The 25316-nt window shown below is 40.7% G+C and overlaps 2 protein-coding genes across 3 annotated transcripts; one reads left to right on the forward strand and one right to left on the reverse strand.

Moving 5' to 3' along the window:
* Positions 1–3685: 3685 nt before the first annotated feature.
* Positions 3686–6294, reverse strand: hpdl (4-hydroxyphenylpyruvate dioxygenase-like). Its single transcript, XM_031315637.2, has 5 exons — positions 5508–6294; positions 5249–5415; positions 5018–5169; positions 4321–4424; positions 3686–4150 (listed from the first exon to the last, which is right to left on the reverse strand). Exons 1-5 carry the CDS (start codon positions 6167–6169, stop codon positions 3949–3951), a joined length of 1287 nt encoding a protein of 428 aa, XP_031171497.1. The 5' UTR covers positions 6170–6294; the 3' UTR covers positions 3686–3948.
* Positions 6295–7967: 1673 nt separating this feature from the next.
* On the forward strand, positions 7968–25194 carry zranb1a (zinc finger, RAN-binding domain containing 1a). 2 transcript variants are annotated; one of them, XM_035997922.1, is made up of 10 exons: positions 7968–8090; positions 8728–9597; positions 14178–14365; positions 16124–16277; positions 17244–17315; positions 18225–18423; positions 19632–19752; positions 21668–21797; positions 22823–23052; positions 24217–25194. In XM_035997922.1, the coding sequence occupies exons 2-10, from the start codon at positions 8766–8768 to the stop codon at positions 24430–24432; spliced, it is 2142 nt and encodes a 713-aa protein (XP_035853815.1). In that variant the 5' UTR covers positions 7968–8090; positions 8728–8765; the 3' UTR covers positions 24433–25194. The 2 variants fall into 2 exon arrangements, with proteins under 2 accessions (XP_035853815.1, XP_031171478.1); XM_031315618.2 differs by having other exon boundaries at positions 7972–8264.
* Positions 25195–25316: the final 122 nt, after the last annotated feature.

A 25316-nucleotide genomic window follows, 5' to 3' on the forward strand; every position in this document is an offset into this window, starting at 1 on the left:
ACCACTAAATCTTTCAGTTTGACGTTAATTATTTGGGTTATTTGGCTTATTTAAACTTCGTGTCAAATGCAGCTGAAGCTTGTGGAGTTAGAAAGTAAAACATTAATCTATTCAAGACTTTTTGTAACAATTTCGCCCCCGCTGTCGTAACTAGTGGACCGATCCACCTTGCAGTAATGAAAAGTAATCACAGTTTTGAGTTGTGCATATAGACAAGTCACTTTCACAATATACAGTGGTGTAACATGATAACGTGCCATTTGTGTGTAACTTAAAAGAGTCAGATAGAGGGAAAATAGGAAGATGTGTGATATATATACAGACCTACCTTGCTGCCCTCACAAAATGAGTTCCAGTATAATAGTCCTAAAATAAATAGGCTTTTAAAACAGATGTTCTCCTTTCTGTGTACATATGGTTTTCTGCACAATATATTACTATAATATCACTTAGGCCAGTGACTCTGTCTATCCACCAAAGTCCTTGTAATCTTCAGATTTTGTTTCATTTGAATACTTTTAGCAGGCCTGAATAGGTGAAGCCAGTATTTCATCCTTTACGTCAGATACAGCTTGTTCACATACAGTATAACAGTTGTGTATTTGCTTACCTGTCTATATGTTTCAACACTGTGTGTACATTGTGAGCAACTGACAGCAGGTGACAGAAACAATGTGTGAACTTGATGCACCTTTGAAAATTGACATAAGCCAATTATACTATTATATATAAGCACGGCACAAAAGTAAAGCAAGTGGATATTATTGTAACGTCACCAAAAGCTGCCCTAGTAGAAAGATCAACAAATATATTGTATTATTCCTATCACATCACATGCAGTAAGTTAATTTATTTTGGCGGGGCTGAAGTTAACACACTGAGCCTCAGAAGGGTGGGGAGCTGAAGCTCACCCCTGGTACACAGTATTGTTAATCAAGGAGTAACATCTGTTGTGTGCCACTAATCTCCCCCAGACTGTCAGACTGTCCTCCTCGGTTTTAGACTGTCTGCCTTTTGTGTTAAAGGGCACCAAGGATTTGTCTCCACCACTATGTTGGCTACAGTGTGGGGGTGACAAGTTGTTTTTACCAAAACCCCTTCAGTAGTCTAAAAAGCAGGCAGCTTAGCAAAGAAATGCAGACGTTGCATATTGTGTTGTGTAGCCCTAAATGCACAGATGACTTTTTAGGAAACAGATGATCAAAACAGCTCATTACAAGAAGTAGAAGTATTGCAATTCAACAAGTTTGGCAGTGTGTGTTGTGACTGTCAAAACTATAGGGGGCAGCATCCACCAATCATAGTGCAACAACGTTGAACAGAAGTGTTTTAGCTTCTATATGTTTGAGAAATAATAAACCTTGATTTAGGTGTTTTTAGTAAATTCTCTTTGACTTTGTTAATGTAACTGTCGCTAGCATATGGTTAACAGTAAGGAAGTGAGCTTCCAACTCCCAGTACTGAGACCCCATGCAGAATGCTGTATGCCATCTGTGGTTCACACTGGCCTCAGACAGATGGCTAAAGGACTCCTGTTACAGAAGCTATCCTTGCTCAACTTTAATGAACAGTTAATCCTCTCCATTCCTGACAAAATTCCCCATTTTATGATTTGAGTTTTCATCCAGAATTTAAACAAATGCACTTAAAACATGTAACTCTGTTCATACTGTAGTTTCAAAGCAGAATTTTGGGTACACCATTTCTATATGCAGTATTTTAGTTTGTTTGTCATTCCTAGAATCTGTAAGCTTTCTCTCAGTGAGCACAAATCACAAATACATCGTCAACTCTTAAAAGATTAGTTTGGCCAAGAAGGTGACACTTGAGTGAAAGAAAAACACTGACACCACTAGTCAAAATGCAGAAGTACATGCATTTACAAGTTCACTTTTTGCTGCTTGTTGTTTAAATTATTCTCTGATGTTACTCAGTGGGGCATACTGTAACTACAGTCAGAACACAAAGAGAGCATATGGCTTTCATGGAACTCCATCTAAATGTCACTCCTCATCTATCCCGCTAATCCTCGCCTATAATGTTTATAGCCAAGTTAATTAAACTGGCACATCTCTGTGGGTTTGGAGATCCCTTCTTAGAAGCTCTAAAGCAGTGTTTTTGCCAAAGCATGCACATTGCTTAAACCCCAACAGCATCTGAGAGAGGTGCAGCTGTTCGCCTAGTAACGGTCCACGAGTGACTGTGTGAGTGAGGTATTTTGAAAAAGGGCTCAGATAGGTTTTATTTTCAGTCATTGTGATTGTTATATATCCACAAATCTTCATTCAAATGTTACCAACATTGACACAGACAGTCTCTGGATACTAGCTCACGTTTCAAATGGTGTTCAGATCGGTCAAACGATGAGTCCGCACTGACATTCAGCTTCTTGCTGTAATTAGCACTGTATACAAAACATTTTCTGTTTCGCCAAATGTTTGATCAAACCACCAAAATCAATACACCTGAAACCAGCAGAATGATGTGTGACTTTTCTTGGAATTTGATCACCCACATTTTAACAGTTTAAAGCATTTTAATTCTAAATAGAAGAAAAAGATACCCTAGTTTTACACGTGAGGTCATTGCCTCACTTTGTGAGAGGGTTGACTCTCCAGTGACACAATCAGTACTTCACCTTCTCTGAGGATACAAAGATCCAGGGTTCAAGGTGACAAAGTACTTGCCAATGTGGCAATTCACATGTGGCATGTTTTTGAGTGCTCATTGAGGTCGATCTATGGGAACATGATGTGTGACAGCTGGTAGCATGGCGCAAAGAGAACAACCTAAACAATATGAGCGACCAGCAACCTAAGATGGGAGACACTCATCTCATCAAGCGAGCTTACCAGAGGATGTTCTTCCTCAGAGTGCTCCGTAAGATGAATTTAATAATAATAATTTATACTTTTATTGATCCCCAGTGAGGACATTTTTTTCACTCTGTTGGGAAGGCCTGAAATACACCCACATGCTAACGTCCTATACATGCACAAATGGAGAGATGGTTCGGTGCCTTGATCAAGAGCATCTAGGCAGTGCCCAGGAGGTGAACTGGCACCTCTCCAGCTACCAGTCCACACTCCGTACTTCAGTCAATCTTGACAACTCCCTACGGACTGAGCCACGAAAGTTCTGTTCTACAGAGCCACCATCAAGTGTCTTCACCTCTTCTGTGACTGTGTGGTCCCTTTTATCCTCTGCCCACACCAAACGCAGACTGGAACATGTTGTGCGAACAACCAGGCGGCTCACAGGCCACGAACAGGTGCCTGTGAGTGCCAGGAGGATAGTGGCTGACCCAACGCATATTTCATAACCCGATTACAAATTTTGTATGTACATTTTTTATTCGCTAAATAACACTCAACTTAAGCTGTCAAAAATATAGGGTAAAATGTACAATATGATGGAAATATAGTGGAGTAGAAGTATAAAATAGCATAAAATGGACATAATCAAGTAAAGTACCAGTACTTTACATCAGTACTTACTCTCCTCTCTGGCCACTGGCAATGTTTACATAAGATGATCTAAGAGATTTCAAGAGCTCTTATTCTGAAATTTGGCCCACCCAATTCTGTTTTGAGGACAGTTATTGGTCTTCACGGCCTGTAAGTAACAGATTTATTGAGGAACAGATGCTGTGGAGTCGGTCAGTTGCTTTGACACAGTGAAAACACATTTTTTTACTGCTACAGAAAGTGTATTTTTGTCGGAACATTTCAAGTAAAAAATAGTGCTGTTTTACGTCTTTCATCTGTTCAGTCATGTCCAACGATAGGTATTAATACAATATATAATTTGTACTTGTAAGCAGTGCAACATGTAACTTAAGATTCACCACAAAAACTGAAATAGATAGGACTTTTAGTGAACTATTCAGTAAATATATTATATTTTATACATTATACATGTTTTTCCAGTTAAAAATATCTGAATTGACTAATACACAGCAGTTTGCACAGTTTTTGGGGATCCCTCTACTTGAGAACCCCCCACCTGATTCTCCATGTGCGCCTGCACCGACCTCCACAGCGCTCTGATGTTCCCCTCACCAAAACCTGTTGCCCCTCTTCGCTCTATAAGCTCGAGGAAGAAGGTGTCCTCTGCAAAGATGGGCTTGGTGAACACTTGGAGTAGGTATCTGGAAACAGATAATAACAAGGTAAGGACACTTAGTTGGTCTTACGTGACCCTGAGAAACATGTTGACTTGAAATCTACACTAAAATTGTGAATGTCACAAATTTGACATGCGATTATGACTTAAAATACTTATACTTAAAAGTGGTACAGCTCTCTAATTGCCTCTCACCCTCTGTTTTCACTGGATGCTGTCTGTGTGTCTAGGAGAATGCCATGCTGCGCCAGCACCTGGGGGTTATGTCCTGCCTCCTCTATCTCCTGCTGTTTTCCCACCTGTCACAGCACACAGGATAGGTAGAAGAGTTGATAACCACTGAAGAAGATGACACATTTGCAAATATAACCAGTATTATTTATTATTATTATTATTATGATGTTATATACCATTATTCTATGTAATAATCAGCCACAGAAACTGCTTTGGTAAAAGACCAAGCGAGAACATCATACAGAAATCCCACAGAAAGTCACAGAAAATAAATATGTGCTTACTATTATAGCAAGTCAGTAATTGTTAAGTTTTCTGTTGGACTTTGAGGAAGTGTTAAAGACTAACAAATCCTCAAACCTAAAATCTTGAAGCCTGATGTCAACTGATCTAGCCTGATGTCAACTGGTCTTTTGGTGCCTATTGATTTACTATAAATTGGACTCTGTGTGTGTCAATTTTACATGTTGAAGATGCAAATTCACAAGACAGTGCAGCTCTGCAATTTCCCTATTTTAAGACAATGCTGATTTGTCTTGTGTATCTGTAATTACTGTAATTATTACACATATATTACAATACATTTTTCAACTTATAAATGTGGGCCATTCTTGCATTAATCAAGTTATTATTAGTTAATTGTAAGAGTCAGTCAAACCCCAGTGTAGTAGGCATGAGGCGGGGAGAAAAAGTGGACACCAGCATCAGCCATCGCTTGTGCAGAAGAAACAATGTTTTGTGTGTACAGCCCAATGTGCTGGATCCCTGGGCCGTCATGCTGCTCCAAGAAGGTGTCAACCTGATTCCTGCCTGAAATAAGTGCAAGCACACAGTGATACAGGTGTTGTAATCGTGGCAGAAATTAAATGCATTGAAATGTTCATGTTACCTTGTTTAGGCAGTGATTCAGCAATGACAAACTTGCAGTCGGGCACTTTTTTGTCCACAGATGAGAGAACGAGGCCTGCTTTGCTGCATTTCCAGTACTCCATGGCGATAAGACGAAGTCCAATGCCATCCTGGTTTACGACAAAACCTTCGTCCACATCTTCATCACTACTCAGAAGTACAGTCATATTTATTACTGAAATCAAGTGGAACAAAATAAAGAACACAACAGTAAATGAATGAGAGTCTTGAATTCTTACCTATCAATGAAAAACCTCTGAAAACCAAAGAGCTTCTCATACCACCTCATGACCTGGTGGGTTGTTTTCCTGGGACAGACATAAGTTATGTGATCAAAATGTGTGATTGGACAAGACATGTCCTCTGCTGGCAAGCCGCAGTCCTTTTCAATGACATCAAATCCAGGCAAGAAGCTTCCATTATAGTTGGTCCTGTCAATTAGTGTGTGGCACACATTTCCCACAATAGATTTAACCACAGAGTATGTGACGAGACCACGCTCGTCCTGAACTGTCGTGGGCGGCACGAGGAAATTGCATCCCAGATGGCGGAGAGTCCTGAATGACCTTTCCACATCATCCACCTCGAAACACACGTTGCTTACAGTATCCACCGGGTAAGGTAGGCGGGCATCGTAAAGACATTTAGCAGAATTATCCTGGTTGTATTTCCCCACGTTGACCCGGTGTGGCTCTTCATTCAGTCCCACACTACTCTCTTTTGGTCTCTCATTCACAATGAAAACAGCCGCTCCTTTTCTAAAAGCCAGCTGCCTGAACCTGTCGGTTAGTCTGGTGGCAAACAAACTAAACTTGAATTTAGAGACAAGGTCGTTAGCTATTTTCTCCGCATTAGAAACGTGGAGCGAAATGTGGTGTAACCGAGTCAATAAAGCTGCCATGTTTCGACGTGACGTTTTTAAAGGAGGCGTGTCCAAATAATCTTAGTCAGTACTGAACCCAAAGAGACAGTGTAAAACTGAAACTTTAAAAAGTACAAATTCCCCGGACACTACTTTTATCACTCACTTTTGTTCCCAGTTGCTGACTGATTTAACGGGTTTGTGTTGTTTTACTGTCTCTTAGTCCCCGTTGATCTGTTACTGATTGGTTGGTTCTGATTTGACAGGTTGGATGCCTTCTGGTCTCGCCGTGTTTGGGTCGGAGGGCTGGTTGGGCGACGGGGCCTGGGAGGGATGTGTACCAGAGTGCAGGGTATGGGCGATGGACGCCCCTATCCTGGCACCATAAACTCGCCCCAAGGATGCCAACCGGAGCCACTCCAACTACACCGAAGGTGGAAGGTGAGAGGTTAGTGCATATATTAATGGGTTATAGGCTATGGCAGATGGTGTGAGTTGGTGTAGTGCACAGGTTGACTAGCCCAAAATCCCACCGCGAAAGACAGGAATCTCTAAACAAAACCTAATATTTAGGGATTGTAGCTACTGGCTCTGGAATCTTTTCAGGATTTTTTTAAAAGAACTCTTCAGCTGCATTAGCCTACAAGACGTTCCTGCTGCTGTAGGCTACTTTCCGATGGTTTATTGGGGTTGAGTTTAATAGCCTACTCAATAAGACAAAAAATAGGCTACTCTGGACATGGGATGGCAATTTCTCGTAATTATATTGATGTGTAACTGGGTTTCAGCAAGGTAAAGAAGGCGAGAACAATTGCCAGAGAAAAAGCTGAAAATATAGCTTATTAGGCTAATCAATTTGTAAAGTGACAGAACATTCTTGTTTTTTCTTAATAAATGATTCCTGATTTAGTTTACAATTTTGTGGAAAAGAGTGTTGTTACAATATTCTGGAAAAAATGAGGAAAACCCCAATAATATGGAGCCCCGAACGGACGGTGGGATTTTTTTAAAATCACTGTGCTAGCCTTAATATCCATTTAAAATAAATAATTATATTACACATAGGCGAAGTCCCTCCCCTTCCGGTGGACCGCCGTGGGACCTTAACTCTGAAAAAATATGAACGGTAGTGAATGGGGAAAGACCATAGACAGTAAGATTAAGGGAAGGACAAATTACTTTTTGATCCTGTTTGAAGTGAGCCATGAATTACACATATGATGTTCGTCAGTTTATTTAATCCAATATTTTTAAATAACTAGTGATGTAACCTAGAGTTCAATAATTCATATTCGACCAACAGCAGTCTTTCTAAACATCTTTCTGTGTCCATGTTTTTGTTGTTTGTTTTTTTTTACTTATAATCTCTTGCGGTTTTAGTGTGTACAAAATAAAATCATAAGAAAAGCGTACATAGTTATTAAAGTCCTGCTGCAAATAAAATTTGCTATAAAATCTATTTATTATAAAAACAAACATCACAACCACAGTGAGGAGGGAAGCTTTTAGTGTTTATAATAAGCTCGGATATTTCGGAATCGTTTCTCATATTCCAGTGTTTTTTTTTTAACATGGTAGGCTATAATATAAAGCTTCAGGGTACAGAATAAAACGTGATGGGCTAAAACCTCAGCAAATAGAGAAAGTTTAAGCTAGTAAAGACTTTTTCGACCCGTTAATATCTCTCAAATCTCCCAGTTGTTTTGAACCTATCATAAATGTTCGTACATAGGGGGTTTACTATTTCCGATAGGTCATGAAGGCAACACAGTACTTTTCCTTTTATCCAATCGCATCGAGCGCTGAGCCAGATGATTGGTGACGAAGGCAAGCAAGCGTTTATTTTGGCTCTGCTACTCATTTGTCTCGCTGTCGCCGCCATTAAACAACCCGGAGCCAGTGTAAACCATGGCGTGTCGCATATTTATACCATGATTCAAGGAGTAGAGGCTTTGCCAAGGTGTGGTTTATTCTGCGAGAGTTTAATGTGTCCATAAAGGTAAACATGTGAGAGACAAAGGGGTCGAAATAACGCGGATTGGGAAAGGTTTGATAGAGCAGGAGGGGGGACTGAACAAGAAGGGTTTGTTGTGGTTTTCAGCAGCACTTGAGAAACGAGCGCAGCCTCGAAACGGTAAGAGTGTTACATATTTTTCTTAAAATATTCCGGAATATAACCTATTACATGATTGTACTGTCTCGGAAATGTCCGTAAACTGTTAACATTTACGGTATCTAGCTAGCTATGTATGCAAGGGCTAGCTTGCCAGCTAGTAAGCTAACACTCAAGTCTGAAACATTACTAACGTTACATGGTAACGCAATAATGCCACCCGTCATGTGAATCAAACCCAGACTGTTAACCGTGCTCCAAACTCTTACTGATAATGAACAGCTGGCAGGTCATTTTAGTCTTTCAATCAATCCTAAATCTCAGGCTACCAGTGTTATTGTAGATGCCCGACCAAATGTAAGTTAGTTTAGATTCTTAAAGGAACTCCATGAAATCTCTTTATTTGATTTGTATCTTAAACATTATATTTATTGACTTTCAAGATGATTCACAAAGCCTTTGTTTATGCCTCACATCTAACTAGGTTCATCACCACAGTTTGACCATCCAAAGTGATCCACAATGACAGAACAGAAGGTAAAGTGGGCCTGTGACTACTGCACCTATGAAAACTGGCCATCTGCAGTCAAGTGCACTATGTGCCGTGCACCGAAGTCGAGGGGTCCCATCATCACAGAGGAACCTTACAAGAACAGCCCTGATCTGGACCCCAGTCCGGAGTGGGACCCTCCCAGAACTGAGAGTGTCAGCAACCTCCTCATCTGCCCTGACTCCAGTGCTAGGCCAAGAGTCAGGTCAGCTTGCATAACTGAGATTGCCAATAAGTGGTCCTGCCAGATGTGCACCTACCTGAACTGGCCCAGAGCACTCCGCTGCACACAGTGCCTGTGTCAGCGCACAAGGATCAGCAGCCCCACTGAGTCCCCCCAGACTTCAGGCTCCAATGCAGGCTGTCGTCCTGTGCTCCAATCCCCTGTGGATACCTGTGAGGAGTACAATGACAGAAACAGACTCAACACCCATCAGCAGCACTGGACATGCACAGTTTGCACTTACCAGAACTGGCCCACAACTACAAAGTGTGTGGTTTGTGACCATCCCAAGCCCAACAACCAGGAAGCCATAGAGCTGGCTGAGTCTGCAGAGCCAACACCCATGATCAATGAGCAGGACAGGGCTCTGTGGAGGGGCAGTTGCAGTGGAGGCCAGGGCCGAAGGAGGTTCCCTCCTATACCCAAGAGGGAAGACAATGTCAAAATGGATTTCCAGAGGATTGAGCTTGCAGCTGGAGCCATGAGCAGCAAAGAGGAGCAAGAGGTTGACTTTAAGAAGCTAAAGCAGATTAGAAATCGAATGAGGAAAACAGACTGGCTGTTCCTCAATGCATGTGCTGGTGAGTTTTCATACATTATTACATGACATTCCTGCAAGCAATTTAAGTGATTATTCAGTCCACAGAAAATTAATAACAGCAATTTTGATAATCGATGGTGATGACCGAGGGAGGTGCTCCAGGCAGAGGCAACCATTTTTGTCACAATGGCAAACTATTTATTTTCCGCTTAGTTCTATTTTATTACAGTGCAGGCTGGGCCTCACCCTGCAAAGGCCAAGGTTGCAAAATAGTGTTATCCACTTACTGTTTTATCAATGAATGCCAACATATCATTGTTTAGACTCAAAATATTAAAGTACAACAGGATTTTTGCTGAATATGGGCTTGGAAAGCTCTGTGAGAAGGGTTTAATTTCACAAGGTTGTGCTTTTAGGTGGACAATTGCCGTGAGATCCTTGTCATCAACAAAGCATAAATGACGCAGAATGGTAACATTTTAAAGATGTGTAACTAAATGGTTAGTAGGAATTTGGTCCAACTTTTTACTGAACCTCTAGCTGCCCTTGTTTTCCTACTGAGAGCGTCTTTGAGAAACTGAGAGGGTATAAGTGCTTCCCAGCCGGTGTGGATGAATGGGCCGTCTGGGCAGCGCAGTGAGAGTGTAGCCTGTGGACCAGAGACTCTCCTGGCTCGCAGTCAACCGACCCTGTAAACAGTGGTGCTTATGTGCTGAGAAGGGGCCTACGGAGGCAAAAATAGCCTTGACAAGACATGTACACCAGTCAACAACAAAAAAGCAAGAAAGCATGAAGGCAGCACGTGATCAGCGTCCTCCTGACCTTTATGCTGATTGCCCTTTCCAGCTTGTTGTGGAATAGAAAACATTACTCTACGGACACAGTGAGACAGTTTTTTTTTTTTCACAGCTATTGTACATTTACCTCAAATAGACATTTCCAACCATTTGATTTAATTCTAAATACTGCTGTACCTTTTAATTCATACCATGTCAGCTGATTTTTTTTTTTTACAGTTAGGCTCTTCAAAGTGTTTGTCAATGGAGGAAGTGCCTGAGTCGAGCAGCACATTATGGCCAAGCCTAGCACTTCCTTAGTTCACACAACTTCATTTCACCTCGCTCCACTGTTTGTGGTCTTATGTTTTTTTCAGAGTTTTGTATTTGGACCAAAATCGGATGATCCCATTGATTATACTTTCCCACAAAAGGAAGCAGACTCTGTTTGTGTAATAGTGTTCCTTTGTTCAGACTTTAACCGGGTTCATCTTGCAGTTAAAGATCATATTTTTCTGTATAACCATATTATTCATATAGTTTGATGTCGCTCATGATGATGTTGTGTACAGTTTATGTGATTATAAAACATTGTGGAGGAGTGTGTTTGCCATCAAGCACTGGAAATGATCTTGTTAATCAGCCACCATACATAATTCTACCTAAAATGATAATATCAGTTATATCAGAAAATTGTGGACACACATTTTTATCTCTTTCTGGGCCCTAAAGTTTTTCAATGTCAGTTGTTTGATTAGTTCAAATAACAACACAATATTAATGTCTGTCCAGATGGTCACGCCTGATATTCAGGATGCCTGATTTCTGGCTGTTTGGGCCATTGTTGGGGGCTGATATTGTATAGACCAGGGGTCACCAACACAGTGCCCGTGGGCACCAGGTAGCCCCTAAGGACCACATGAGTAGCCCTCAGGCCTGTTCTAAAAATAAAAATTGAATATTGATATTATCTGTTTCCCACCTTGTTAAGTCATTGTTGATAATTATTGATAATGTGAAATCATTAACGTGATCAGTGTCTTCACATAGATGACTATCATTAATCATTAATAATCATATATAACTAAAGGCAAACTGAGCAAATTTGTTATTTCAGAAGAGTGTATCAAACTGGTAGCCCTTCGTATGACTCAGTACCCATGAAGTAGCTCTCAGTTTCAAAAAGGTTGGTGACCCCTGGTATAGACTGATCCCTGCATAATGGGTTGATCGTAAGGTTATTTAGAATGTGTCCCAATTCCACACTGAAGAGCTCAACAGCGACTGCCCACTTTTTTACCGGCTCTGGTTGTGGAAGTGATTTTCCCCATTCAATTGTTCTATTGATGTTTCAAAAATTGCTTATATAAATTTAAGTCAAGGAACCAAGCCAACCAGCCTCAAATCATGACCATAAACCATTTGATTTGGCGCAAAATATAATTATGAAAACGTCAAAAAGGCAAAGGTTCAAGACTTTGTACAGAAACTATCATATACTTCAATGGTAGCAGCTTGCTGTAGCCGTTCGAGTGTTCGCAGGTGCGGTAAACATTTCCATGGTAACAGCGAGTCCCACCAATCAGAGACGTTGCTGTTACACTTAGGATTGTGGGTAGTGTAGTATTTCTCCATAAGATTGCAAATACAACATGCTTTTCTTAAAACAAGGTTGATTTCATACGGACTTCTAGCTTCTACAGGAGCATAAACTTCCATTTTACAACCTCTGAGCTCGTTGTCAGTCTACCTTGGATGGTTGGATGGAACCAAACGGCATATTTACAACATTACTACCTATTTCACTTAGCAAAGAGAGGGATAAGTATTTTTCCAAATATTAAATGCTTTATTTTTGTTGTCATCCATCCTGTGCCATTTCTACTTTTTTAGTCTTTATTATATTGGACAGTATAGATATAGTCAGGAAAGCAAGCAAGAAAGAGAGAGGGCTAGGACATAGCAACACAGGTCCTTGGCTGGAATTGAATTGGAAGTTGTGGTTATTTGGTATGCACCTAAACCATTAGGCATCAGGACATGCCTACCATTTCTATTGTGCACTGCAAGGCACACTCTTTTCAGAAGAACACACATTTTAAGGAGTGTGCTGACTAACTAAAATACTCAATATTCATTTCACTAATGCATTTTGGTCTAAGCTAAGGCCTTAATCACGTTTTCTTTTGCAATACGAGACTGCACACTAAAGTAGGGTTGCTCGATTATGGAAAAAATCATAATCACGATTATTTTGGTCTATATTGAAATCATGATTATTTAACACGATTACTCATTGACTTTTGTAAAGATGTTGCAAAGATTTCACTTAAAACAGTTAAACAAATCAACAGTGAAAACACCTTGAACCGTGAAATTTCCGTTGATACTTTTCCTGTTCGAATATTTCGATTTCCCCATCAAGATCAAAGCTCAAGACCAAATGAGTTTACCTGCAAAATGCAATGTGTAAAATGATAGTTTTTCCTCAATTACGTTGTTTTTGTGATCGTTTGGCGCCGCAATCAAAATCACGATTAAAATGTGATTTATTTAACAGCACTACACTAAAGTATACTTAATGTTGACACTTTCATAGTGGGAATGCTGTACATATGAAGAGTGGCATTGGGGCACGTTTTTTTAAGAATTGTTTGAGGTCTCCAGCATGGCAGGTGCTATACTGCAGCCAAACTCATTTGGCATCCTTTTGTGGATCTGTGTTTGCAAAGTATCACCCAGCATGTGCAAAAGTACCAGATGTTCATGGCACATTCCAGTCCAGGTTCTCTCAAGGTAACTGTCCTCTTCCTCTGCCAGAGAGGACAACCTCACATAAGGCAGCCTGTTAAAATTAGCCGGTGCTTTAGTGTTCTACCTAGCTGCCTCTCATTTCACTCATAACAGATGTTGAGACTGCTATGTCCAAAGGAGGGGGAGGGCACTAATCTGCACAGACTGTCCTCTGTCTGACACGGCTCTCTGATAGCTCTGCGTTAAACTACACTGCTCTGTCTGTTCTGCTATGTAGTAGCCTCACAGTGTGATAACTGCTGTCATACTGAGTTAGCTAGTGGCTACATCTAGAGGTCATCTGAACTGTGGATTGACGTCAAGAGCTAGAGTGCTCCGTTCATTATGAATTCTTTTAGCATTTAAATTTTTTGAAGTTGAATTTGTTATGCAAATTTCTCTGAATATTAATTGCTTGTGACTAAGAGCAGCATGATGTATTAGCAGTTTGATGGATATTTCTGTAGCTCTATCATCGAACTTGGCAAGATGTCTGTTACATTTTGCCTCTTTTACAAGCAAGGACATGGGGTTGGAACTGCCCCAAAAGCCAGTCTAATCCATTTACAAAGATAAGGGCTGTTTTAAAAGAATCCCCATGTCTTTCTACATGAATTTTGTTTCTTTGCAGATTTGTTTGGACAAGAAACACTAGTATTTGACATAGTAGATTCCCTCAGATGCTGATTATTAAGTACAGCCCTGCGATAAATGTATGAAGGTAGTTATGTTCAGTTTTTGTTTGACATTGTTTTACAAAGGTGTTGATTCAACTTTCTGAGATGACAGCAGGTGTTTGTGCATTATTGAGCTGTGACAGGTGTTGAATGTGAATTGTTTTTCTAAACAGCACTGTTGCTGCTTCCTTTAACATAGATTGTAAACAATGTAGATGTGTCATCTCCATCTAACTTCAATAGCCTGTGTACATGAATTCCTGGAAAAGCAACTGCACCAATACATTGAGGCGTAGATCAATTTTTACATTTCGGTGCCAACCTTTGTCTCCTTTTTTCTGACCATCCTTCCTCCTTCCCCCCCCCTGGTGCAGGTGTGGTGGAGGGAGACCTGGCAGCAATAGAAGCCTACAAGTCATCAGGTGGGGACATTGCCCGGCAGCTAACTGCTGACGAGGTGCAGCTCCTCAACCGGTCCTCAGCGTTTGATGTAGGCTTCACCCTCGTCCATCTGGCCATCCGCTTCCAGAGGCAGGACATGCTAGCCATCCTGCTCACAGAGGTAAACATGCTTTATATTTGTTTGTCTTCGCCACCCGACTGGAATTAAAGGTATACCATCTTCTTTCAGCAGGTTGTCCCTTAATTAAACCCTATCTACACACACATTTCTGCAAATGAATACACCACACAGCAGAATCCGTAGTGGAATCAGATTTAAAATGTTTCTCTTCCTATGAAGATTATAGTCTTATGAAAAACAATAGGCAACCACCAGTAATATTGTGATTGTACAGTAGTGCATTATACAAAATCTGACAAATTTGGTTATGTTACACAAGAAAAAGTCAGAAGTGTTCCTGTACTTTTGACGGTATTCGGTACTTCTCCTCGTCAACCACGTCAGCCTATAATTGTTCCGTGCCAGAGTAGACGATATATAGCAGATGCCCGTAATGCCTTCAATTACAGCAGAAGTGCACTTTAAGGATTAGGTGGAGGATTAGCCTGGCTGCAGTCCTGCCACTGGTTCCTAATGGATGTGATACCACAGAGCCGATGTGGTTTGCAAGGAGGGCAAGCAACGATTAGGAAAGGCACAGAGGGCTGCACTGTCAAACAAGTCATTGAGGTTGGGTGAGAAAGATGGCCTCTTTATAGCCTGACAAGCCAGACCCACATCAAGATGTTGGGTCTGGGAACACACCATTGGCAGGGCTCTATCCTCGGGGCGGGATAAACGGTTGTCTTTCAAATTCCCTCTGCACGCAATAGGATAGCGCTACAACCAACCAGAGCAACGCTAGTTGATAGATTCAACTTTTGCCGTATCCGGTCGGCAAAACTCCGAACACATCTTCCTTTTTTAAGAATGACTTCAGTGCTTAACTCCAAGTCTTTCAGAGTCGCGGCCAAAGCCGATTCTAAAGACCGCTGTTCGCCAGCAGCAGCAGCCATCTTCTGTGTTTTCAAGTAGCAGGGAATTCACGCGGAACCGTCACAACTCTGCCGTCCTTATGTTAAGCCCGCCCACTGACTGTGTACACAGGCTAATCACGATGTGATTGGCCTGACCAGAATTTGGTTTTTCCAGCTCGCAAGCCAACGGAGGGTTGCTAGACGGACCCTGGCTGCAAATTACATTTGCTGCCGCTAGGGTGCGTCTAGATTTCTAGGCTAGCCTCTTTACTGTGTATGGCAGAATTTGATCCTCCAATATAATTTATAATTTATTGCAGAGATCTTTAACCTTTTTTAAACCAAGGACCCCTTAACTGAAAGAGAGATGGAGTAGGGACCCATTACTTACTTATATTGAATAAAATGAAGTTGCATATTAAACTGGGCCTACAATAACGTGTATACATACCTTTTTTTGCATAGAATATTAAGCTATTAAAATAAAAACAATTGTTGGCATGATTTTACATATAAATCATGTTTTAATGTTAAACATACATGTGGCACAGTGAATCCTTAGGATGAACTGTATCTGTGGATGGCTATCTTAGTGACTAGTAGCCACTAAGCCTATGCTCAGTGGGGATTTATATTTGCGAATAATATGTTGGATTCACGTTAAGACATTTTTAATTTTTGAAAAAACTTAAAACAATATTTTGGAGGGCCCCCCCCACAATGACTCTGAGGACCCCCTGTTGAAGATCTCTGATTTATTGTATGTTATTGTACTTGAGAAAATCCTTTCAACATGTGTCTATATTACCCATCCTTAATAAAATACATGCATGCAAGGACATGATTAAAAATGTCCAAAAATGAAAAGTTTCAAAATAAAACTGTGTGTGTGTGTTTTTAGGTGAACCACCAGGCAGCTAAGTGCATCCCTTCCATGGTGTGTCCTGAGCTGACAGAGCAGATCCGCAGGGAGATTGCAGCCTCTCTACATCAACGCAAAGGAGACTTCGCCTGTTACTTCCTTACTGACCCGGTCACCTTCACCTTGCCTGCAGGTACCCACGATATCTTGATGGTCACATTACATTGCTTATTGGACTTCCCTTGCATATGTGCAATCTAATACCTTCTCTGTTTATCCCAAAAAAACAGAGAATGTATTATTTGCCTCCACTGACAGACTTGTTTTTGTAGCCTCAAAAAATACCTCTACATTGATTTGTGAGGTCTAGGGTTGGGCAATGTTCACCGTTTTGGCATATGACGATGTCCACAGTAAAACCTCACGATTAACGATGACATCGTTGTCAGAGATGAATGCGTTCCATAGACTGTAAAAATAAGTGCGTTCGTAATTGTACCAGTAGCCCTTGCTCTGTCTATTTGTGATTTGTATTTTGTGTGTATAAACGTGCAGCATTTAAGTGTGTGATCTTGACCGTTTTTCCCCCTAACTGGAGAATTGGAAGAATGACGGCTAGCCTTGTTGTGCAGCATTGCTCACAGAAACAGTGGCTCAGTGTCCTATCTGTGTGGTGTAATGTCATCACTGAAATTACATGCACTTTTACTTTTCAGAGCTACCAGTTGTATTCTGATTCAGAGCTGCCAGTGCTGCTGGGATGAAAGATTATGCAGGCTTCACTGATAGATTTTCTTCCTGTTATGCCAAGTATTTCTTTGCAGACTGAATTTGGCCAGAGGCCAGCTGCAGGGTGCTCTCTCCCTCTGTTTCTCTCTCTCTCTTTCAGACAAAGCCAATGCCATTCACTATTGAGCTAGAGAATAGCCACCAGTGTTCTGGCGGTGTGTGTGCACAGTTCAATACACACAAAAGCACAACATGCTGTACAGAGCTTGTGTTTACAGTGTGCCATTGACAAAATGTCAGCCAATGAATGCAATTGCAAAGAACATCCCCTCTGTGTGTCATTACTGTGGCGTTTCTGTTGCCCTCAGTGCAGTGTACCATTAGGACTATAATGAGCATAAAAACATAATATCTTTTCCATATGTGTCAGATATAGAGGACTTGCCGCCTGCTGTCCAAGAGAAGCTGTTTGACGAGGTATTGGATCGAGATGTGCAGAAAGGTACCAAAGATTTATTAAATTTTATATACTATACGTTATCTGCACGTAATCCCCAGTCTGCATTTATTTAAGTCCAATCACATGTGTTAAGACATGATGGGTTTTGGTTACCTGTGATTCATGATCTGGCTGTGCTGTGTGGAAGGGGCTGAAAATTAACATCTGCTCTTGTATCCTTCTGTCCCCAACCAGCTCCCCACCTCCTGCTTCATCTTATATACCCTCTCTAATTAGGTTAAATGAGCTCACTGGTTTCCCTCCCTCTCGCTTAACCAATGACACACTCCCAGGACTGTGCTCTGTGTGTGCGAATGCTTGTGAACATACATGTGCGCTTGCTTGTGTGCTGTAATGAAGGTATCGGAGTAGTCTTGTGACCCATTTAATCCTCCACAAACTGGGTTACTGATGAGTGGTGCTTTGGGTCTTTGGTGTGTGCACAGAAAGTAGCTGAAGAATCAGTAAAGGTGTGTTTAATAATATATCAGGACAAAAGAAAAATGCTGAAAAGGAGGTTATGCGACGCACAACTTGTTTCCAGAACGACTAGCTGCATCAGTTGCACATCTGAAACAACTCCATGCAGCATCTATGCTCCCATGCGTTTTTATCCTACGAGTTTTCGTTAACAGATTTTTCATTCCCCTTTTTTCATTCTGGTTGTTCTCATAAACTCAGTCTCACCTGGGGAAATAAAATGCTGCCCCCTGTCATGTTTTTCTTTAATCTTAAAAGTTTAATCCTAGAAGTCATCCTCCTGTCTCTCTTGGAGAAGTATCCCCATGTTTGTTTTTTTAACTGCGAAGTTTGACAAAAATAGACAGGCTTGAACATGGCCCGTTGGAACCTGTCCTCCTTTTAGTGCCCTCATCCCACACACATGCATTTTGCCTGTCTGTCTGTGTATAGAGTTGGAAGAGGAATCTCCTGTCATCAACTGGTCTCTGGAGCTGGGCACACGCCTGGACAGTCGTCTGTACGCCTTGTGGAACCGCACAGCCGGAGACTGTCTGTTGGACTCTGTTTTACAGGCCACCTGGGGCATCTACGACAAGGACTCAGTTCTCCGCAAGACCCTCCACGACAGCCTGCACGACTGCTCCCATTGGTGAGAAACCCAACCCTACACAGTGTCCCTACAGTCGTATAATCCTAGAAGCATTTTATGACTTGAAATACTGTAATGTACTATGCAAAATGCCACATATCCAAAATGTTTTTGAATCTTACAGCAATTTGATACACTTACACATCTGGCTTTGAGTAATCTGAATGACTGACATCATTCTAAAATGTAACTTGAATTTGACACATAAAAATCTTCAAAAAACTTCCTCAGTCTTCATCTTCGCATAAAAATCTGTAAAAGCATCAGCATAACACAAAAGTTAAATCACATGCTATATAGATTTTTTTTTTTTTTTTTTAAAGGAAAAAAAGCCCTAAATCTCACTCACAAAAATGTTGCATTTAGGTAAAGGAGAACATTCGTTGAGGACATTTTTAATTTTTTTTTACGTATTAAGTGTAGGTTGCTACCTTTCTTGTCTTTCAGTGTTGTAATTGCTAACAGTGTACTTCATTTCTTAGATACATATATCATAAGTTATAATGTAAAAAAGGTTGTCCTGGTTGTCTGCAGCCAGTGGCCTGCCAATGAAATCATGCCTTGTTTAGTGGTTTTGTTAATTTGATTCAGAGGCTCAGTGTAGAAGCATTTCCTCAGGATATTTACATACTTCCCTCACACAGTCAAATACAGGAGGTTTGGTTACTTGGTAAAAGTAAGACAGAGAGAGATGTTCTCCTGTGTAGTGCATTAGGTATGTGGATGATTTTGTTTATTATGTAGATTTCTTCAGACTCCCTAAAAGTGTTTTAACTTGCGTCCTCATTCAGTGTTTTAAAGGACTTTGATGTGATTAGTCTTTTGCAGTTGATTTTGACATTAAATACTTTGTTTTATGAATGTTACGTTTGTTCTTCATGCACTACTTTCTGTTGGGAAAAAAATTGCTTGTTGAGATGCACGGTAGAAGGATAAATCATTTTGATTTAAATAAACTTTAAAAATATTCGGTAACACTTTACTTGAAGGTATCTACATAAGAGTGACATGACACTGTCATGACACATGAACCCTAACTTGTCATGACAAAAACCGAAATGACACTTAATGACAGAAGCGTTATGTCATAAACGTTTATGACTTGTTTATAATGTTTATGACACGTTCATGACAGTGTCATGTCACTCTTATTTAGATACCTTCTAGTAAAGTGTGACCAAATATTCTAATATGTAACTTTTTTTTAGGTTTTACACACGCTGGAAGGAGTGGGAGTCATGGTACTCGCAGAGTTTCGGTTTGCATTTCTCCCTGAGAGAGGAACAGTGGCAGGAGGACTGGGCGTTCATCCTGTCTTTGGCCAGCCAGGTAATTATGTTCCTTCTGGTTTACTCACTTACTTCCTCTAGTTCACCACAAATCGAAAGGCAGAAAATGGCACAGTATGGTGTGGTCTGTCTGTACAAGTGCTGTGTCAGTGGATAGAAGTTGTTAGGAACATGAAAGTAATACTTACAAAACGCAATATACACATTGATGCATTCTTTCAGATAAAATGGCAGGTTTATTTATAACCAAAAACATTATTGGATTTGGTTTGTTCGAAATTCAAATGTCATTTAAACAAAAAAAATGAGGCTGAGTTAATTATTTAGTGACTGACCGTTTTTTTAGAAGATCATTAAACCTCCTGGCACACATTTAGAAATGCAGGTCGTTCACTCCGTCATTTATACTCCTATTGCACAAAAAGAACACTGGGCTGTCTCCTTATTGGTTTTGGGGACAGACACACCATGTTTTGTTCTTCCTATTGCTGCTGTTGGAGGGGGGGGGGATTTTTCTTATAAACAAGCAAAGTTATTTTTTACATTGAGTATTTTTTTCATCCAAACTCATTGTGTGAATTCTTAAGGCCTAACACACACGTTAAACATTTATAAAGCACTACACATTTCGATTCACAGCAGCTGTATTCTTCTATGTACTGTACATGCGCATCCTTATTTGTATGCTAGTAGAGCACGTGATACAGACCAAAAATTGCTCCATACTAGCGGTGAAAAACCTCCAAGGTTCCTTTTTAAGTTGCTGTAAGTTCACAGCAGCTGTGGCCATGTTTTGGATTTCGACGTGGATATTAATTTATATTTCTGTCATGTCCTTTCACTGCAATTTGCATCAGCCACCATCTTAGAGTGGCATTCTTAAAAATGTCATTCAATGGACAGACCTGCAATTGCATGGAGTGTAGGGGCATGTCCACACAGCAACTTCCTTTAAAACACACACACACACACACACACACACACACACACACATACACATACATTATGATGAAAGCAATTTTACTATTTGGTGTATCAGCACTGTCTTATCTCAATGCTTTTGGAGTGTTGCTCATTAACTTTAATACCAGTAAAGTGAATTGAACTGAATGGGAGACACAGTTGGAAGGTGGGCTGTTTGTGAATGACAGGGAGGACATCATAAGCAATTATCATAGATCCCCTAAGATGGAGTTGTAGATTGACAGAAAGCTCATCTGCTTGGCCGGCACGCTTGCTGAAGCAGCACTCTTGGGATTATAGGCATTTAACACAGAGAGCTACTTCACCGGCAGTGTAAACAAACACAGCAAAAGCTTCCATATGATGACCTCATCTGAGGCTTTGACAGTTAAGGAGAGATGAAATCCAAAGATACACTCAGGCTTTAAAGTAATCCACAATTATGGAATGTGGTATACAAAGGCTTTGTGCTGCAGTATATTTAAAAGCAGTTATGCAGTCTGCTTTCAAATAGTACAACTGAGAGCTGTAAAGGAGAGAGGGTGGCATGCAGATGCACTCAGAGCTGTAGCGTTGCAGGTTCACAGTGTGCAGGACACTGTTTTGCAATATGATCACTGAACTTGGCACTCCAGTGTTTCCTCTATGTTGATTTTGTCATGGCAGCCCACCATGGCAAAATTTCTGCCACCATGGTATCAGAAATAGGGCAGACGCACAATGTAGTCGCGTTTGCCTTTTTAAATGATCCTACCGACATAATGCATAATAATGTTGGCTGCCGCTCACATTGCAATTTAACTTAATTTAATTGTTGTTCGGACAGACCTGCCCCCACTGCTAAAAAAAAAAAATCCTAAAGGAAACGCTGCACTCTCAGCACTCTTTGCTTTTTTTGAGTTGTATTAATATTGAATGTACAATTGAGGGAAGTGCATATGATTACAACTACTGAATATGTTGTTTTTTGTTTCTCTTTTTCCTCGACTCAGCCCGGGGCCAGCCTGGAGCAGACCCACATTTTTGTTCTCGCACACATTCTTCGCAGACCGATCATAGTCTACGGAGTTAAATACTACAAAAGTTTCCGTGGGGAAACGTTAGGATACACTCGTTTTCAAGGTAAGGCAGCACGTGGATACTTGAACTCTGCTAATATTTCACATTTTGAGTGAGTCTTCTTTAAAGCATAGGTTCACACAAATTACTAAAAGAACATGCTTTCTTTTTTACCTCTTGTGGCATCTAGCCAGGCAGGTTTGGTTGGAACAGTTTTCATTGGAACTACTTTCTGCTAAAGAAACAATCAAATAATTTTTCAGTGCTACCAGCTCCACAAATTAAATTCCAACAGCCTCCATTGTATTGGAGTGGTGGCAAAAGTCTGAGATTGAGGCCAATAAAAATGTCAAGATGCCACAAGAGGTCACCAAGGCTTTCTTTTTATAATTCTGGATGAACTGACCCTTTTAAGTTACTTGGGCTCACTCAGAGTTCTGACTGTATATTTCTAAAAGCCATTCATTTTATCATGGAAGTTGCCTTTCTATTCTAAGTCTGTACACCTACAGTAGCATGGGGTATAATAAGGAACTTGAGTCTTGCTTATAACATCTTTTAAAACTTGGCAGAAACAGACTGGAGTTGTGTATCAAAATGGAGCGCAGCTGGGATACGTAGTCACTATTTAACAGAATATCTTTACCTCAGTAAGTCTGTAGTACTGCCTGTAAATTTGATAAATAAAATAACCTCTGATGAATTGGTACATACTGTATCCATATAAACCATTGTGCAGTCTACAGGAGCGTTAGTCTACATTGCACGCTAAGTGTCTGGTGATTGGTAGTTTGTGTTTTGGAGCAGTGGGCCTGGCAGAAGCCAGAGGGGGAGGGAGGGCTACTTCTGAAGAAGCAGGGCACCGCGCTGCACCAAAGAGCTGCTCTCTGCTCACAATGGGCCAGTTGTTTTCAGCTGAAACACAGCCACTTCTGATGTCGGATCACATTTGAGATGGTGCTTGTCCCCAAACAACATTCACACACACTGTCATTCGAGTGTCGAGCTGCAGAGCCTGTTCCAGGTGGCTCGAGTGTTGTTGCGTACAGTAGCTACCAGCTGGTCTCACTTGCTTTGTGTGTGTTTAGGTGTGTACCTGCCTCTGTTATGGGAGCAGAGTTTCTGCTGGAAAAGCCCCATCGCACTGGGCTACACGCGGGGCCACTTCTCGGCCCTGGTGGCCATGGAGAACGACGGCTACGACAATCGCGGTGCGGGCGCCAACCTCAATACTGACGATGATGTCACGGTCACTTTCTTGCCACTGGTGGACAGCGAGAGGAAGCTGCTGCACGTTCACTTCCTGTCTGCACAAGAGGTAGGGACTGATAATGTGATTTCTTTTTTTTTTCTTTTTTTTTTTTTATGGCATTCTATATTACGACTTGTATGACTTTTTTTAACATACTATATTATGACTTTTTATGACATACTATAATATGACTTTTTTATGGAATACTATACTACGATTTCTTTTCTTTTTTTTCTTTTTTTTAGGATTTTTTATGGCATACCAAACTGACCTTTTTATGATATACTATTCTATGATGGTTTTTATGACTTTTTTTCGACATACTACTTTTTTTCATGACTTCTCATGGCATACTATGATTTTTTTTATGAAATGCTATGACGTTTTTGACATACTATACTTTGACTTTTTATGAAATACTATAATGACTTTTTATGACATACTTTTTTACACCACAAAATCAGCTGATAATGTAAACTGATATCAGAGACATTTTAATGGCATTTTTTAATGATTATTTTATGGCATTTTATATTTAAAAAAATGACGGCATGCCATATGACATTTTTTATGAGATTTTATTGTAGCCTGACAAGCCAGACCCACATCAAGATGTTGGGTCTGGGAACAATCACCATTGGCAGGGCTCAATCCGAGGGGCGGGATAAACGGTTGTCTTTCACATTCTCTCTGCACGCAATAGGATAGCGCTACAACCAAGCAAAGCAACGAAGAAGGTAGCTGAGCTAGTTGATAGATTAAACTTTTGCCGTATCCGGTCGGCAAAACTCCGAACACATCTTCCTTTTTTAAGAATGAATTCAGTGCCGTTCTTTGTTCTTTTCTCAAAGAAAAGCTTAACTCCAAGTCTTCAGAGTCGCGGCCAAAGCCGATTTGAAAGACCGCTGTTCCCAGCAGCAGCCATAAGCCCGCCCACCGACTCTATACACAATGTGATTGGCCCGGCCAGAGTTTGTTTTTTCCAGCTCGCAAGCCAATGGAGAGTTGCTAGACTGACCCTGGCTGCAAATTACATTTGCTGCCGCTAGGGTGTGTCTAGATTTCTAGGATAATTTTATTGCATACTTTTTTAAAGAAGAACAAGCTTATGGTGTCAGGTTACCACAAATTGCTGTTTAATGTTTAGGTTTGTGATACATGACTGTGGTCACCAGCAGTTTCACATCTTAAATATGTCATAAGTAACTGCATGTTTTGTTTGCGACTCAGATGGGCAACGAGGAGCAGCAGGAGAAGCTGCTGAGGGAATGGCTGGACTGCTGCGTGACAGAAGGAGGCATGCTGGCAGCCATGCAAAAGAGCTCTCGCCGCCGTAACCACCCCCTGGTCACCCAGATGGTGGAGAAGTGGTTGGACAGATACCGCCAGATCCGCCCCTGTGCCTCTCTGTCTGACGGTGAGGAAGAGGAGGACGAAGACGAGTGAGTGAAGGAGCCCTTTAATCTAAGACTGGACACTGTAGGCTCTGGGAGAGTACCTTACTATCTATACTTTTTTTTTTTTTTTTCTTTCTTTCTCCAAAATGTAAATCTTTAACTTGTAATAATGCATGTGTTGTGTGAGCTCCGCGATAGAAAAAAAGATACCAGCAACAACAAACAGAATCCTGATTACTGCTCCTATGAAAGCACATCAAGTCCACTTAGTTTGCCTTCCTGTACTGCGATTTCTCCTTATTTGTTATCAAAGTAATGATCTCTTAAATACTAGGACATATAGGAAAATATAATGTACTCAAGGAAATCCCGAAGCTGCACTAGATGAGAAATTTAATTTACAGAATTGCCTGACAGAAATGTTTGCTTAAAACTGAGAGGATGCTGATCTTTGTGTGTATGTTAAGGTTTAAAGGGCACCGTTTTTTTTCTGATTGCTGACCCCTTCTGATGTTTGGATTTATTTATTTTAGGAGATTTAGTCGCGGAGGCGATACCTTTGTTCTGCCCTGTTTTATCTGTGTTCTGTTTGATCCGTTCAGTCTTGGAGTATTTTATTTTGCAAAGATGATACCTACTTTCTGAGGGGAGGGAGAAAAGGACGTACAAGTTTACTGACATTTTTACATGTGATTTAGTAACTCATTGACATGTTAGAGTGGGTGGTGGTGATGCTGTTGGGGAAAAGAAAAAACCAAACACTCTGCCTCTTTCTATAGAGTGCATAAATATTAAATTTGACTTACTTGCATCCTCTTTGTTGTCATTTGCATTTGTTTTCAAAGTTCTCATTCTTGTGATATGTGAATTTGCTGCATTTCTTTTTATTTTATCAGGACTTGTTTATACATTGGTACCCCCCTGTGACAAAGG

Source organism: Sander lucioperca, chromosome 22, assembly GCF_008315115.2.
Source record: "Sander lucioperca isolate FBNREF2018 chromosome 22, SLUC_FBN_1.2, whole genome shotgun sequence".
NCBI classification, from domain to species: Eukaryota; Metazoa; Chordata; class Actinopteri; order Perciformes; family Percidae; genus Sander; species Sander lucioperca.

What these genes read in the sequence shown, in the direction of transcription:
- zranb1a (XM_035997922.1), top strand. Translation starts at nt 8,766, where the DNA reads ATGACAGAACAGAAGGTAAAGTGGGCCTGTGACTACTGCACCTATGAA. An exon ending in GTTCCTCAATGCATGTGCTG is followed by an intron (nt 9,598 to 14,177) that starts GTGAGTTTTCAT and finishes CCCCTGGTGCAG; the next exon opens with GTGTGGTGGAGGGAGACCTG. An exon ending in AGGATACACTCGTTTTCAAG is followed by an intron (nt 21,798 to 22,822) that starts GTAAGGCAGCAC and finishes GTGTGTGTTTAG; the next exon opens with GTGTGTACCTGCCTCTGTTA.
- hpdl (XM_031315637.2), bottom strand. Translation starts at nt 6,169, where the DNA reads ATGGCAGCTTTATTGACTCGGTTACACCACATTTCGCTCCACGTTTCT. An exon ending in CAGAGGTTTTTCATTGATAG is followed by an intron (nt 5,416 to 5,507) that starts GTAAGAATTCAA and finishes ACTTCTGAGTAG; the next exon opens with TGATGAAGATGTGGACGAAG. An exon ending in TGAATCACTGCCTAAACAAG is followed by an intron (nt 5,170 to 5,248) that starts GTAACATGAACA and finishes CACTTATTTCAG; the next exon opens with GCAGGAATCAGGTTGACACC.